General features: G+C 38.6%; 1 protein-coding gene across 3 annotated transcripts in view; it reads right to left on the bottom strand.

Annotated features, from left to right (window-relative positions):
• Positions 1 to 9,766, bottom strand: part of tgfbr3 (transforming growth factor, beta receptor III) — a 69,607-nt gene extending 59,841 nt beyond the window's left edge. For all 3 annotated transcript variants that reach the window (XM_085397307.1, XM_085397306.1, XM_085397305.1), the window contains exons 1-2: positions 9,528 to 9,766; positions 4,908 to 5,085 (exon numbers count right to left, since the gene is read on the bottom strand). In XM_085397307.1, coding sequence (XP_085253433.1) covers positions 4,908 to 4,968 — 61 coding nt within the window. In that variant the 5' untranslated portion in view covers positions 4,969 to 5,085; positions 9,528 to 9,766. The remainder of the gene's footprint in view (positions 1 to 4,907; positions 5,086 to 9,527) is intronic.
• Between the last annotated feature and the right edge of the window lie 8,300 nt (positions 9,767 to 18,066).

Genomic DNA, 18,066 nt, shown 5'->3' on the forward strand with positions numbered 1-18,066 from the left:
TGGAGGCCTTCACCTTGCATCCCATATCAGGATTTTTTGAGTCATACGCCCAAATTTGGCATCTTTGCAAAGTGATGAAACTGCACTTAATAAAAAAAAGACACCTCAAGCAATATAATGTGATAGCCCAAAATATTTTTTCTTGCTGCTTCCGTAGGTTATCAGAACAGAGGGAGTCCAATTTTTTACTATTACGCTCTCATTCTTCAATGAAGTCACACTCCACATAACTTTCTTACTCTTACTCTCCAGATTTTTTTTTTTTTTTTTTTTTTTTTTCCACGGGGCTGTTAAACACAATGGAAAGCGCACGATCACCCCAGCTGTCTCCCATTACTGGCTCTGACCAAAATTATTTACACGCCTGCTTACTGGAACTATGGAGAGAGTGAGAGCGAGAGAGGGGAAGAGAGAGGGTTGGGGGCGGGATTTGGTTGACTCCTTCAGATTTACGTAAGCATCCTCTTAACAAGAGGCTGATAAGAAATGACAGACATAGAAGATCTTGTGTCTGTAGAAACTTGTCTGCTGCACTTCACTTAGGCACTCTTCCATGTGTTGGTGAGAGTCTGCTTTCAAAAAAGCTAGTATATGAGTTAGTAAATCAAACTAAATACTCCACCAATCACTTTACACACTTTACACTGTTAATTAAACTGGGTAATACTGCGGTTCCCTTCATTCATAAGTAAAAGCTATAAACACACAGGGCCGCAATGACTGCCTCCTACTTGACAGCACTGTTAAGATAAAGGCTTCACCATGGGGGAGAGCAGATCTGTAATTAGACAGACTCAGGACACCCGTTGCTATGTAAACATCCCAACCACTCAGCGTAGCAGCACACTGCCTCTGCGCTGCGCTGCTCCGGCTCCTCGCATGAATCACTGGGCCACATCTGGTTTAGCATGCTGGAAGGGACTTTGTCGGTTTGGCACGCCGTGCGTGTGTGGAGTGTGTCGATTTGGACCAGACGACCCACGGCTGCGCTTACTTCTCTCCTCCCCCTGGCTACCCCACCTCTCAGATTACAGCGGTTGCACAATGCTCTCTGGCAGTCCTGACTCTTGCTGGCCCTAAGAAAGCACCGTGGATACACAGACAAACCTTTTGCTCAACTGTGGAGAGAAAGAAAAGTTACAACCACTTTTGGCACCGCAGTGACTCGCGTCTGCCAGGAGTATAGAAAAATGCAGACTGAAAGAAGTTGTTTACTCGAATGTAAAGCTGAAAGCGAACATATGCACTCTGAATATGAGCACGGCTCCAAATTCTCTCTCGTTTTGTTTAACAGTCTACAATGAATCGCTGGAGACAAATTCGCACTAGTAGCTTGGTCATCCATCAAGCCACCTCATAAGTAAAATCAGGATAGACAATAAGAGAGAAAGTGCTTTTGCACTCAATAACGCTGGTGTGTTTTTCAGTTAGCCAACACCCCGGCCTTGTGCCTCCAGTGTAACCAGCATCCTGCCGGAGCTGTTTTTGGCAACTGTCTCAAATTAATATCTGGCGTGGCTCCTGAAAGACTTTATTTCACTGTAAAATCCACAGTCAGCCCCAATGTCCCTAATATATCCTTCACAAAGTTACCATTATGGCATGCTTAGGAGACGCAACCACAAAATGGCAGCGATCATATTGAGGGAGAAAAAAAAACAACAACTTATAAACAGCAGAGTGAAGCAGCAGAGCACAGAATTGAAATATGGACATCAAGGTGCTCTCAGTCTGACTTTTAAGAGTTATGGGAGGCTCAGAACCTGGATTGCATTACGCTGAAAGAAGACTCATTGCAGACTAATCTAAACATTACGTAAGAGCACTCCTGACAAGTTTAAGGGCAGATGTGACTGTTTACACAGATGCTGTGCGATAGTAGGAACAGACAGTAAAAGAGAGAGAGGTGAAAGAAAGAGGCTGATGTGGTGTGGAGTGTCCGTGATGTGGTTTGGAGTAAAGAAGAACTGGTAAGCTTCTCAGTGGCAATTTTAAAAAATATTTGGCAGAAAGCAAAAAGGATAATGTTCTGAATGTGCTATTTGGCATACATTTTCCCTTAAATGATAGAAAACACCCCCCCCCCCCCCCAAAAAAAACAAATCATTTGCCAGTAAATCAGTGAATACAGTCACTGCCAATACTCTTTGGAGGAAAGGGCATTTGGTTGTCAAACTGTAAATATCTGTCCCTTGTGACTTAGTATAACAATGCATCTTGCCGTGTGAGGAGGAATTTAGAGGAAAACTTCGTATGGGACTTCATTGTGTTGGAGATCCTGGCATTGTGGCAGAAATTATGTTTGCTCTGCCCACAACACATATTCACTAACTTGCTATTGTCTGAGTAAGAGTCAGCTCTCTGGAGTGCGGTTCAAGCCCCCAGAGAATAAGAGAAGAACTTTTACAATAATTACCTATGGCGGCAATCAGACTGAAACTATGAAAAATGCGAACCACACATTATTCCTGTGCTGCCACAGAAAAACAAAACGGGATACTGCAGTCTAAATCTGGAGTGAGTTCAAGTCGAGAGCCGTACATTGTGAAACTGCTTTCTGTAAACAGGACATCTTACATTCTAAAAAAGAGACCAAACGGAATGAACACTTGAATCTGAATATGGTTTGTGCTCCTTTCAAGTCAGTGTGACAGGTTTGTCCTCAAACTGTAGGGCTAAGTGTCAGGATGGGGTCAGTACACTATGGGATTTGTTCAATTTACCAAACAAAGAAACCCACAGTTGAACTTTGCAGCCAGTGTAGATGTAAAAGCAACGAAAGTTCCTCTAATTACCTCTCATGGCCAACTCCACAACTACTTGAAACTCCACCCACTTCTAGTCAACACAGATGTGGCCACAATTGCCGACTACTCACCCGAAACAGAACATCAACAATTCTCCCAACAACTTTCAAGGGACTGGCATGAAATTTGGTACAGATAATACTGGACCAGAGGTTTTTAGTTTAACGCTATTAGGATTATTTTATTCCCTTGAATTTCTACGCATATGCAGTTTTCTTGTATCCTATTTGGATATTGAGGAAAAAAAGTGGTGCAAATATTCATGGCACTTTATCTTCATTAATAAAGATAAATCGTGATGGATCTGGGTCTGCAAATAGGTTGACATTGTTAGGGTTTTAGCAAAATTCCAAGAAACTCATTCTAGTATTTCTCTACATTTTACAAACTAATTGGCACAAAATCTGCTAAAGACATTCATGCTCCCCAGAGGAAGATCCATGCTGGATTAGATTTTTTTTTTTTAATTTGGTCTATAAAATCTTTAAAATATTTTGGTTTTCAGTGTGATGCTTTAAAAAGTTACTGGCTACCAGTTGCTAAATTGCCATTCCAATTTCTCCACACCTGTGAAACTGACAAGTTTTTATGCTTCCAAGGGGATTTATTCTGATGTCTTCATAGATCCATGCATCCATCCTTTGCCATCCAGGTCTGGTCCAGACAGCAGTCTAAAAAGAGATTCCTACACCACTCTCCAGCTCTTCTGGAGAAACACTGAGTCATTACCAAGAGATAACATCTCTACAGAGATTTAATCTCTCCAGCATGCCCTTGCTCTTCCCTGGGACTCCTCCCAGTTGGCCATGATCAGAACACCACATCTAGGAATTGTCCAGGAGACATCACCACCAGCAGATGCTTTTTTAGGTGAGAATAAAATCATCACAGGCATTCTTGCCCCCTCATGATATACTCTATATATTTTGCTGATCCTCCTTGAGTATTCATCCATCAATATTCATATGAGACTTTGCTCTGTCTTTAAACAACATGCAGAATGTACAGTTTGTTTGTTTTTTGTTTTTTTAAAAAGCAGCAAAAATGCTAAGAGAAGAAGATAAATGTAACCTTTTAATATCAGACTATTATAATTGTCATTGTGTGCATGTTAGCATGATAATGCCTTTTTTTCCTTTGTACTGCTCAAGTCTCAAAGAGCTGATATGACTGCAGAGACTTGACTCTCTGTGTGGCAGAACTGTCTTAGGAAGTCTAAAGGCCGCAGTATACCCACGTTTCAGAGAAACTTGTATTTATACCCATGGTTACGGCACAGGAAGCTGCTGCAGTATTCTCCGAACAATAGGTGTCACCACTCAGATAATATCACCACATAAGGGCTGATATAGGGGGAGAAGAAGTTAAAATGAGAAGCCAAGACTTTGTCGAGTGTTTTTTGCGAAGTTTTTCGACAACCTCTCGAGTTTTCAAAAACTGTCAACCTGTAGCACATACAACCACCTGTGTAGCAGTTTACTTATCTATTTTCTCTCTCTTTGGTTTGTCTGCATCACTGCTGTGAATTACGGAGTACTTGGCAGAATCTGAGTCTCATTCCACCCAATCTGACAGATACACGTAGGCCTGCTGAGTGTTTTGTATTCTCAGATCGAACTTGTCAGCACTTTCTTTAGTATAAATCCCCCTTACTCATGACTCTGACAAGCACTGTCTAGAAAGGCATGCTGGGAGAAGGGTGGAAAATCCCATAGCATAGGCAACATTTTGACACCACAATGTTTCAACACCATAACACCATAAGGATTTTTGCAAAGTTTGTATGATTACAACAATTCTGAAGCAGAGCCAAACATCCAGAATAATTAATAAGTTCCATCTTCCAAAACCATACTGGAGTTGTTAACGCCGAGCTAAATTATGCACTTTCAAGTAACAAGTAAATTATCAGGGTTTATTTTTGATTATTCATCTCCTCTAACGCTATAAACTAAAATCATGGTTCACAAACTGAAGTATGAAGCAAACTTCGGTTCAGGAGATGTTTTTGCTCTTCAAACAAACAAACACACATATATCTGATAACACCTAGTCTCACACGAAAAGCATAGGAAGTGGCTTGAAATGAAATAAACATACCTGCAGATGCCAGGCAACATATTGCAAGAAGCATCAAGGGAATATGGGACCTTGTAGCCATTTTATTATTCTGCAGATTCCAGTATGATAAAAGTGGATGAACTGGCCGTTCTTCAGCGTCTCACAAAGGTTTCCCTTCTTGAGAATGGGTCTGCAGAAAGCCACGTTCAGGCTCCAGCTGCAAGTGAACAAAAATAAAAGATGTCAACCAGAAGAAGCAGGTTCAATTAAAGCATTTACAAACAGCAGGGAACTGGGCTCTGCTTAATATACAGCGTGGGAGTGATGAGATGAGACAAGAAGAGAGGCACTTAGGAGACCAGGGGATTAATCTGGGAGGGTTAATTGGAGGTTATGCATGCTTCAAAGGACCAGGCTGCACACACCTTCCAAGCCTGTTAGAGTGTGCAAGTAGTTTGGGATGGATGACTGACTTGCTGGGTGTTAACAGTCCAGAACATGCCACAGGTTATTAACACACTTTAATTTAAAGACTCAGGAAACTCTAGTGGGGTCTTGAGTAAGCAGCTTAGTACCACCGCACTAATTACCATGACCCTGACTGAAGCTTTAACTTAATCTAAGTGTAAACAGTGACGGCTATGACAAGGGGAAAAATGAAATTCATGTACATTTATAAACAAAGAATATCCAGAATTTTACAGAGTTTCTCTCAGAAAGTGGCAGAAGGAAAAATCCTAATTGTCTTGCATAGAAAGGAAAAGGGTGTAAAGTTTAATTATGAAAGTGATTTTTGTACAGTGAAAAATTTAATTGTTTTATTCTAGTTGATAAAACTGGAAAAAAAATTCTGCCACTATAACCACATTCCCCTTCCTTCCGTGGCAAAGGTGGTGGGGTATGTAAGCAGTGCCAATGACTCAAGAGTGGCGGAAAAAACAAGAAACCAAAACTGATTTCTAGTCTGAATCAATCAAAAAGGTCACCTGTCTAGGTTTCACTTTTCAGTTTAAACAAACCGAACAACGCAAACGCATTTCCCAAGTGTTGAGTGTTGCAAAGCTACAGATGGTTAACATGCAAGTGGATAGATAAGCTTATGAAAGAAAAGGGTAAAAGTAACATCCACTGGCCATATAAGGCTGTCAAAAAGGACTAAGTAGCGTGCAATGTCAGTGTGACTGCTGGCAAAACCACCCCACAGATGTCAGCTACTACCTTTGGGAAAAACCCGTTATAAGACGCTTGCAGCTTAGATGCTTTTTGACAAATATATTTAAACACATCATGAAATGCAGAATCATTATATTTTGTAAATTCTTTTGCAATAATTAAGAATTAATTTTCATTTAGCAGATTTAGCAGTATAATTGTAATTATACTTGGTCCTTTTTCTTTTTACAGAAAAAAATGAATGAGGCAGGAATGATTGAGTCAGGAGTTAGGCTCAGACGAGCAGGTGCTTTTGACCATGAAGTCCATCTTGCAAAAACAACTGTGTGATATCTGCAGCCGCAGACACGGCTATTACAAGTATATTTTAATGCATTTTTATCAAGGTTATAAATTCCAGTATCAGCAGCAGAAAGATGCCTTCAAAACAGTGCATTATAAGAGTCAGACCAGAGAAGCACAGAACAACTTCAGAGCAGCAAAGCAGATAAGGAACACATGGCCATGCTGTTCTTACATTCTGACAAGTATTAATAAAAACAGTACACTGGAACCTAATATATCCAAATGAAAGCAAGCTTTTCCATTTCCAATAATCCAGCTCGTTGTTTTTCAAAGGCTAAATCAAGATTAAAACGTGGACTTCTGAAAGATTTACCATGTTCCGAAGAATCCTTTTAGCTCTTTCTAATTCTCAGTTATTATGTGGGTATGTTCTGTAGATGCAATCAAAACATGTCTCTAGAAAGATATGGTCCGCAGAAAAAGTTGTGCAAATTTCTTCTCTGATTGATGTCTGACTCTTTGTGGCAAGAAAAGTGAAACTGTTGTCATGTTAGAAGTCTTGTAACAAGAACTGCAGGTGCTCACACTTTAAAGGCACTGTCTCTAACTAGTATAGAGCTGTGTGGAAGAAACACATGTGCATCTATATAACCTGTGGTGAGCTATACAGTGTATATAGGAAGTGATGCACAAAGTACTGAGGTGCATCACTCTGCAGTGCAAGCAGCTTGCACAGGACAAAAGGGCCTTTCACTGTGTGGCAGCTGCAAGGGCTGGGAAGTCATTTTGGAACATCATGACAAATATTACACTTTCAGCTTGTCAGTGAGAACCAGAGCGCTCTGTTTGATTTATGCCGCTCCTTGACCTTCATCTCTTCACTGACTAAACAAAGCTAAACTGTGTTGCAATACCTTTTGGGAAGCAAAGACCAAATCAAAGGAGACTTTCTTTACGTAAAACAGTGTGTAGCTCTTTTGATGTATCTATGGTTGGAATCACATTTGCACTGGGTTACAATACTAAGAAAGCTGGTGGTAAAACAGCTTCTAAAAACCTATGTGCAAAAGATTTAGTCATAGCCTTTTAAAGCTGTTTTGGGTTGGAGAAGGTTTTAACTCTATGCTATGGTGATGGTTTTGTTGCAGCAACAACTCAAATCACCTCATGTGACTTCTTCTCAACCCTGACTGTCTAAGCCGAGCAAAGTATTTCCCTCAAAGAGAATCTGGAAAGTACATTATAGCATGCAGACCCCAGACTGAACGTACTGAACATCAGTGAAACCAAGCTGAATACTTGTGGTCAGTTAAGTGTTAAAGGCCTGGCTTATATCTGTGTCATCACGTATGCATACGCTGCAGTTAAGCGATGTCAAGACCCAAGGGCATTTACAGGGTTCTTGTAATCGCAAAGCCATGCGCGAAGAGAGCAATAACACAAAGGCTGAGGTCTGTGTTATATAGTGCATCTTGTGGTGTATGAGTAAGATACTCAGGATTAATACTCATAAGTCATTTTGAAAATCATGTGGTCATATGAGCTTCTGAAAGAACTATAGTGAGCTCTTCTGCACTTTCAGTGTCTATGGACTGTCACGAGACTGCAATTTCAAAGTCGATACCGATACCCCTCAAAAATTGAAGATTGTCTTAAGGTTGTGCAAAACTGTCTGCGATAGCTTGTACTGTGTTTTTGGTGACGTCAAGCTATATTTTTGTTGCTAATCAAATAGAGCTGGTAAAGTAAGCCACAACTGCTTCTGTATAGCAGCTGGCAGACTTTTCTCAGTTTTGATCTGAGACTGTTCCCCTGTTAATGTATTAATGTTACAGATAAAATGTCACAATGTCTCATTTTCCCCTTAGACAGTATCAGGGTTTATCCTGCATTGAAATGGACCTTTGGTGGGTGCCATGTAAACACAATCGGTTGGCACAAAGTAAAAGCAATAACTCTGTTTTACTATAATTAATGAATTTTCAGCCACTTGATTAACAAAAACTTCAACAGACTTGAATATTCTATCAACAAAACATTTTAAAAACGTCTTTTTATGACAGCACTGGCGATCTTATCTCCAGACTGGTCGTAAAACTTAAAAGATGGCTTACAAAATGTTCCATCTATTTATGTAAACATCCATCCATTTTTCCATTTTATTTTCATTAATCCTTATCCAATGTAGCACAGAAGGGGGCTGGAGTCTATGCCAGCCGACACTGAGAGGGAGGGATTGCCAGTCCATCACAGGGTGATAAACAAGCACAGAGAAAGATAAACAAACAATCACACTTATGGACAATTTAGAATCATCAGCCTAAAATAAAAGGCATGTCTGTGAACTGTGAGAAGGAGTCGGAGAGGCCGGAGAGAACCCATGCAAACAGGAGAACATGCAAACTCCTTGCAGACAGGCCCCAGCTAGCCAGAGGGTTCGAACCAGAAACCCTCTTTGTGTGAGGCTAACCGCTTCACCACTGTGCTGTCCAGATAAAATGCAAATAAAATACCTCATGATTTTGGAGTTTTAACAAATTCATCTATAATAAAAATATATATATGTGGTTGCAGTAATATCCCTGAACTCACCATCTGGATGTGTGAAGCTAAAGCAAGCTAAAAGAATAGAGAAAATATCCTAAGCATGAGCAACCATAACATACAAGTACACCGTGACTGCCACAGTAGTCCTGTCCATTTTAATCCAGTGTAAAGACACGAGTTGACACTCTTAAGTTTTTCTCTAAACTTCTTGCACTGTCAGTCACGTTTGTGCCCACAGAAGCGCGCGGGTGAGAAGAGAAAGCACACCCGTGCGCGCGCGCACACAGTATCGTGCTGTTGTCACTCTGAAGGGAATACTTCACTCAATGTTTACCTGTGCTTTTCTTTAAAGCAGCTTTCTTATGAAACACAACCAAACCAGCAACAAAGAGAATTTAAGCAAGAGCTCTGTGCTGTTAGCCCGTAGCTAACAATCAACAACAGCGGGAGAAAGCAGGAGAGCATGTCAGCGGAATCATGACAGATGTTCTGCTGGAGTTTTGAGCGGCTAAGTACACTGTAACTGTAAACAGCATTTTCAAGGGATTCGCACCCACAGTGCTGCCTGACATTCTTTACATAAACCTTATCTTCTGGACAAAAGCTAAGCGTTATCTAGTCAAAGAATTAGGTCTTGAAAACAAGCGGACATACCATGCAATCTTCAGAAAATGCCCAAGTAAACTTGGTTGAAGTTGAGGTCGCAGCGCTGGATGCGGATATCAAAGTCGTTATTTCGGCTGCACATTCACGCAGTTATTTTTGATGTAGTAGATAAAAAAAAATCACAGAGAACAATGTCGACGGGATATTTTATCAGTTTGTGTTCAAACAACCGCACTCGCTCAAAGTTTCTATCAGTTTACTACTATCTTGTCTGCCTTTTTACTGAGGGCTTCATCTGGGGGCGGGGCCTGGAGGGAGGAGGCTGAGCTGCTGCGGCAGAGCTTCCCAAAGCAGGGTGCACGGTCTGCTCAGGAGCTCCTGCAGGAGGATCACAAGGTCCTTAAGTGATCGCACATATCTAAGTCCGAATGTGAGAGTGCGTAACTTTAATATCTCAAAAGGACCCTTCAGTCCCATATGAAACATAAAGACTGTAACTGTATAGGCTGTATAGGCTTGCTTCAGGTTAATCTCACCACACAGGCCAACAGAGTGATCCTTATCCACATGGAGGCCTATTATGACAGGTAATACAAATATCTGGTTAACCAAGACTTCTATTTGATGTGCACCTTTTGCTGCAGCAAGAGGACTTTGTTTTGAGTCATGAAAATAATTGTGTTGCAAGGTGTTTGGCGGTAGGGTATTTCTGTGTAATCCTTTGGCATCTAATGTCCAGTTTATTAAAAATCTCCATGTATAGGATATTGTGCAATTACAATTTTACAAAATACCATGATTTATAACATATGATATAGTAATAGAACAATCAGACATGTTATGACTGTTAAATCAACCATCATCATCTATATGCTTTAACTAAACTGAGGTCAAACTTTGGCAATATTTATTTAACTGAGACAAACATGGCAGACACTTGGGATTGCAAGCAGATGCAGCTTGCAAGCCCAAGTGGCACTTGGTATTCCAGTGACTTGCTAAAGAACAATAATATTTTTGTGAAAAGACCACTGCTGCAGGAAATCCAGAAGTTGTCGGAATAGTTGTACAGTTCAAATAATGTCTAAATTATCCAATCTGTGTCTGATGTGTATGCTTTTTGCATGTGTACTATCCAAAAAGCATACAAACAGAAAAGTCACAGTATCGCTGCAATGCGATGTGAGGAATTCACAAACCATCCAACCTGATTGTACTTTAAGCCAAATCAAAGGAGCTAGTATATAAAAAATGCTGTTATGACAGCTGAATTCTATTCTAGCTGCTTTATGTTCAGGACCATTACGCATTTGAATACATTAGCGCCATCATTAATGTTGAAGAACGTCTATGCTTTTCCTACTATTTCCTACTATGTCTGCTGTGAAAAAGACCATATGCACTCAGTTTGGGTTTATTATTTATTTAAACACTCTGAAAGTGTAATGGATAGGAAATTACCATCAGCAGATTGAGAGCAGCAGTGACGGGTTGCACTGCACAGTGTCTGAAATGCCCACTGGGTTAAAGATGCAGTCACTAAACATATCATGAAGTCTCTCACCCCAAAAAAACATAAAGTTGTCTACCTTTTTGAATTAGTTCATTGTCACATGATGATGACTACTTAGCAAAAATTACTACTACAGGAAAGACATTAGATGTTCACTGATGGAGTAATTTGTCTGTTTTCTTTGCCTAAAGATAGTGACAAATGAAAGAAAATCCAGTTTTGGGAAGTGTTTTGGGAAAGTATCAGGCTATCAAATTTTCCCAGAACAGCTTTTAGGCCAGCTGACGCAGGACGGATGGCAGGGTAGGTATGGCACATAACTTTCATGCTGATGAAATCATTCAGTGACCGCTCATGGCCTAAGGGCGGAGGCAGTTATCCTCCTACATGTGTTTCATCACAGGGAGTCAAATTCTGTGTTTATTTACAAGGATCCTTCACACTAGGGGGACCAAGGAACCCATTTCACCAAAACAGGCCCCAAAAGCATAACAGAGCCATCAAATCCCATCAGTGCAGAGGTCAAGGTCAAGAGATCAAGTCCTGAGGTTTTACTTTAAATGTGCCATTTGACCGGAGTGAATGTTTTTTATGGTGAATGGGAGATCTGGTGTCACCAGATAGTGATCAAAGACCACCAGAGGCCCTCAAACAAAGACAGTTTAGAGGTTACAGTGTGACTGATGTGATGCCTTTGGGCCTACATACTTTAAATTCTTTTTGTAAAGCAAAATGACAAAAAGAAAACACAAAAAAACCCTTCTCCACTCTGTGAAATATTGTTTTCCATGTGAAGTAGAGCAAACATATATATACACATATATATACATATATATATACACATACACATACACACACACACACATATATATATTTATTTATTTATTTATTTATTTTTTTATTTAACATTTTTAATTTTTGCCTGTCATTGTGATCATTTCATTAGAAATAAAGATAGTATTCCTATGTATTAGTTTCATATTTATCATCTCGGTCATTTGTATGTTTAAATGTTTTGAAGTGGTTTCTAATATTAGGAAGTTTTTTGTTTTTTTGTTTTTTTTTCTTTTACAGCTCTCACAAGAATTTTTTTTGTCACATCCTTTTTATTTCAGCACCCTGCAACCCCCATCACAAGCACTAAACTGTGTGCGGAGCGATTCCTGCGTGTGAAATCTCTCGTACGCTGCTAAACAAACACCGAATTGCTCTGCTGTGATATCAGACTCCCAGCAAAAAGGAGATGCTGTGTGACTTGGTACAACATAAATGTCAGCTTAGTGATTCACCACTAATGAGATGGCACCTGTGACAAGAGGGAAGGAAACTTTTGTTGTGGAAAACACACAAAAACACACTGATGTGCTGCTTTTGAGAGTTGACAAGGAAACGCTCAAAGGGATCAAATTATTTTACATCTCATACATATGCATGTCTCCGTTAAAGTGTTCCACTTTGTTTATTTACACTGTGTTAGGGTTGTGAATACAGCTGAGATGAAGGGGAATAGAAAGTGTAACGGTGCATCAAAGATATGAGCAATCTGAAGCTTCTTCACTTTCCATTAATGTAACTCCCGTTCTTGACTCTTTATTGACCCAGTTGATTGCTCTACCTGTCAAGACCAACCATGCTTTTCACTAATATTGCTCTACTTTGAGTGCCACCAAGTGTCACCGCATGAAATAATAAGTGATCTTGGCTGAATTGCATTACACGCAAAAGAAAAATTACAGTTTTAGACAATCTGGGCTTGAACATGTTCATTTTTGCTGTATTGTTATTTTCTATCACTGCTGTGTGTGGTTAATGTATTCTTACAAGTAAATATAAATTACATATACAGATATGTTAAGTAATGGACTACCCATAATAAACTCTTTTGTTCGGCTTCTTTACATGATGTTTCAAGGACACAGACAATGATTTTCTTTTTATACTGGAAGGATCATTTCCTTTTTATGGCAAAGGTAATCTTTCAAAAGACAACAAAAGCAGATTAATGTGTTCAAAGCCAGAATGAAGACAGTAATAAATATATGCAGAATATAAAGTGGTCAAGTTTAAAGCGCAACCTTTTCAGTGTCCTTTACAAGGTGGATAAACACAAAAAATAAGTGTCTCAAAACACTGTTAGTAGTGAAGTAGAACTACAACACATATGATATCAGTATTTCAGAGTATTGTGCTTTTCCTTTGTTAACGGAACAGCAATAAAGGTTTTATGAAGTGTACTTTCACCTGACAACACACCCCCACTTTCAAACACACTGCATCTCAGTAGTCAATATTGTCAGCAGTCATCTCAGAAATATAACAACAATTAGACGCCTCCATTGTACAGGTATAGCCACTGTTCTAAAGAGGGTCAAATATTTGCTTCTGTAAGTATTGCAAAAAGACCAAAATCAGATGTACTTTATGCAAGACAAGCCTTTTTTCTCTGATAATATTTTATCTTGAATTGGGTTGAAACAATATTTTTTTGAATGAAAAGAATAAGTTATTATCACAGCGATAGTCCCCCTTGCTTTGTCCTCGGTTCAGCAATGTTTTTGGACACTCCAAACGTTTGAGCAGGGCAGGGTTGTTATTGGACTGCTGTTGACTTGGATTGCAGTGTGTTATCAGATGGAAAGAGTGAAAAGGGATTTTCTGGCCCACATTTTCTCAGTCACACAAAGGCCACAAAAAAAAGGCAAAGCCAACGTTAAAGCCTCATTCCAGCTGGCTCTTGGTACAGCACGGTGTCTTTGACTACTGACCAGGACAGCATCTCACATGTTCTCACTTTGATTTCAAATACCTATCAGTAGCAGGAAAGATGAGAGGGCTTACTGTAGAGCACTAGTTTTATGGTAAAACTGGGGGTTTTCTCCTAAATCATTGCAGAAACACATCTGATTTCTATTTAAATGTGGCCTATTGCTTTTAATTCATTTTAAAACCAAACCAAATGCTGCTAGACCACTCCAGACATCTTAAGTTAGATGAATGGATATTCCATCTGGTAACAACATATGAAGACAATAATGCAGCAGGTGAACACACAAATCTGCACATGTATTTTTTTTCTCCAAAGTAGTCAGCTGTGAAAGCATAGTAAAAGTCTTCTTGTAATGTTAATTTAACGTAGCTATTAAGCAACCAGACAGATTGGCAGCACCTCTCCCTTCGGGCATGGCCAGTAAACTTACATATGAGATTCTGAAGTCCCTCAATGTGCTCAAAAGTTTAGACTTTCATTTAGTCTGTTGTTTATTCAAAGATTTTAATTATATTCAAATTTTTCCAGGTTATTTTTTTAACTATTTAAATAAAGGTAAACAAAAAAGACATAAGAAATACATTCTGTCAATCTCACATATAGTTTAAAGGTCACCTGGGAAAAAAAATTGTTGACCTCTTAGAGATCATCTCATATCTGTTATTAAAAGACTTTCATTTTACCAGAGTTGCATTAGAGATTTCCTTGTAATTTGCAATTTTCTTTAGAAAAACAGAGTTTTGTGGTGATTTCTGTCACTCAATTTAAATGTGATGCACAACAGGAGATTTAGTAGATTTAGTTCAAAGTTTCAAAATGGGAATAAGTATTTCTTATTCCCATTTTGGACTGAAAAATAGGGTGAAAAATAAGAAATTGCATTTTATTTACACAACATAAAGTGTAGCATAATAAAAATATGGATTCTGTTGCCCTCTTATGGATGGTATAGAGCAAGGTAGGGATTTGCTCAGCATGTTTTTCTGCTCTTCAGTGAAGGAGTTAGACCATTAAAAATAGTAATACGTGCAGCACAAGCAGAGGTAAGAAAAGTGCCATCCTTTACTAAACCCTGCTCCAGGAACAGGCCATATCGGTTATTAAAAGGCAACCCGACAACATTTTTCAAGGGTTACCAAACACGAGACATTCTCAGCCCAACTACTGAGAATAAAATTAATGTAGCATGGTTATATTTCAACTCTATAGTTTTCAATTGATTTAGAATTAGAACACTTTTAATAAGATCATCATTTCCTGGCTGATTGTTGTCAGGCTTTTATTTACGCTGTGTATGAAGTTTGGGTTAGAATCCCACTGGAATTACAGGGAAAAGACGTTTATTGTCATCTGAATAGAGCCAAATATTATTTATTGCCTTATAGCTTTGGAGTTGCTACTGGATTTAGGATCATCTTAGGTGGGAATTTTAAAAAGTAAATAAATTAAAAGTTTTAAGCAAAGTAATAATGCCATCAAATTGTATTTAATGCATAAATACTCAATTTTATAAAATGGAAATATTCTAGTCATTTTGATATTAATGTAAGTTATATTAACCATCATGTCTGTCTTGATGTGTTGTTGTTTGAATTAGAGTTAATCCTGATTATTTAACATTTGCTTAGCTAATACAGAACAATGTGTCACCTAGGATCACTAAAGGTTTGGAATGTGGTAAATCAGCCTTTCCTGAAAATAATATGACAAGTACTTTTCAAGTAACATAAAGTAGCATTAAAGCTATTTGACTTCTGATTAGAAGCAGTTAAATGTGTAAACAGTGTCTGTTCCCTCACTTCTTTTGAGTTTATGTTTGTTCATTCAAAAACAAATACCCGTTGTTTCTCCTCACTTTTGAAACATGGGCAGGGCAGAACCTTTTCCTTTATGACCTCCTCCCTTCTCAACAAGCTTCCGGTAATTGTCAGGGGAACTCACACTGTGTCAGTATTTACGCTCAGATTCAAAACTCATTCTGCCTGCCTATACCTTTCACTTTCTGAACTTCCTTGCATTTGGTCTTTTATTGGTATACTGAAGACTGTTTAACACCCCTTTCTGCCTCAGTTCCTAAAAGGTCTACTTCTTGCATTTAAATTTAGTTTGATGCTATATAAATTACAATATACATGTAAACACGTGTTTTCACTTTAGACTGCAGTCAAAAATCTCTTTTACTTACAAAGATATACAAGTGAGCCTTTAAAAAAAAAACTAAAACCTCCAAAAAACAAACTGATGTTTATGTTCTGAGTTTACTTCCAGATGTTTAAATGACAGCCAATAATTTCATAATGACATTTAAACAGAAACGTGAATATTCCAGTTAAATAATTTGTGGGTATGTGGGACATAAAGGAAAGCAACATGCCGCCTCCTTTTGCACTCGAAGCTGTATAATTTCACCACACATTTTTGGCCATGGCTCCATCTTGTGGAAAAAAGGTGCAAGTGACTAATGTCGAATTAGTTTTATACTCCTTTTTACTGACAGGCTAAAAGACTTAAAAATACAATATTTTACAAATTACCTTAGAAAGAAAACAGGTAATATACATATAAAAATGCATGCACAAATACACTCACCGGCCACTTCATTAGGTACACTTTGGTAGTGCCAGGTTGTTCCCACTTTTGACTTCAGGACTACACTCATTCGTCATGGTACCGATTTAACAAGATGATAAAGGTAACTGAATCATTCCTCAGAGTTTTTGGTCCATACTAACATCATAGCATTGTGTAGTTGCGGCAGATTTGCAGCTACAGATCCATGATGCAAATCTCCTGCTCAACCACATCCCAGAGGTGCTCCATTGGATTGAGATATGGTGACTGAGGAGGCCATCTCAGAATAGTGAACTCATCATGTTCAAGAAACCATTTTGAGATTAACTGAGTTTTGTGACATGGTGCATTAGTCTGCTGGAAACAGCCATGAGAAGGCTATACTGAAGTCATAAAAGGGATAGCACGAGCATCAGCATCAGCAACATGGTGACCATGGAGTTTAAATGATGACCACGTGGTACAAAGGAGTCCAAGATGTAATATATCCCCTATATCATTATGCTACCTTCACGAGCCTAAACCATGGATACAAGGCTGGATGGATCCATGCTCTCTACCATCCGAATATTCCACTACTAATTGGAACTCATTAGACCAGGTAAATTTTTCACAATTTTCTAATCACAGTGGCAATTTTTTCTATATATCAGATTTCATTAGAAGCAAACTTAATGTACTTAACATGGAAGAACTTAAAAAGTGGTGGTAGGTTTACAATGCCAAAGGCAGTAAAAAACTACAAAATGTAATAAAACAAAGCAAAACAATGCTGATCTACAATCTTCTGTCCAGTTTTTGTGGAGCCTGTATAAACAGGAGCCGTAATTTCTTTTTCTTAGATGACAGGAGTGGCACCCAGTTTGAACTTTGCTAATGTAGCTCCTCTGTTTTATATAGGCATAAAGCAGTCTGGCCATTCTTCTCTGACCTCAGACATTAATAAGGTATTTTCAACCAGAAAACTGCTGCTCACTTGACATTTCTGGACCATTCTCTGTAAATCCTAGAGCGAAAATCAAAGTAGATCAAAAGATTCTGAAATACTCAAAACCAGCCTGTCTGATACCGACAATCATGCATGTTTAAAGTCACTTAAATCACCTTTCTTCCCCATTCTGATGCTCAGTTTGAACTTCAGCAGGTCATCTTCACCATGTCTACATACCTAAAAGCACTGAGTTGACCATTCAGGTTCAATAATAAGGAAAGGAATAATTAGAAAGAATATTGCCACTAAATTAATTAATGAAATAATTTAAAATTTAAAACATGCACCACTTGAATTATAAGAGCAAAGTTCTCCTTTCATTAAAAAGAGCAGCAGCAGGAAGAAGAAATTCCACCAAAGAAGCAGCAATCCACTTGTTGTGGTATAGTAGCCTACAGCCTCCACCTTTTAATAGGGGTAATTAGATTCCAGCATTTCATTTGGCACAAACTCATTTTAAACACAAGATTGGAAATATTTAAAGGGGGGGTGTTTGGTGAATTCTGGACAAATTTGTATTAAATGGCATTACACAATGAAGAAATTTGACCCAGTCCTGGCAATTTTATTGTCACTGCATAGACACACTCAAACTCATTGAAGGCTTGTTTTATTTTAATTGTTCGTACTTAATAACACCAATTTTGTTATTTTTAAATGTTAACTCAACTTCAACTTAAATTCAAGGCCTGTTTCTATTTCGCAGGAAGTAAAATTATGTCTGCTTCAGGTGATCCTTGTAAAA

This window comes from Rhamphochromis longiceps, linkage group LG23 (assembly GCF_057381845.1).
Source record: "Rhamphochromis longiceps isolate RC_006_pf linkage group LG23, R_longiceps_female_GT1.1, whole genome shotgun sequence".
In the NCBI taxonomy this organism is placed as follows: Eukaryota; Metazoa; Chordata; class Actinopteri; order Cichliformes; family Cichlidae; genus Rhamphochromis; species Rhamphochromis longiceps.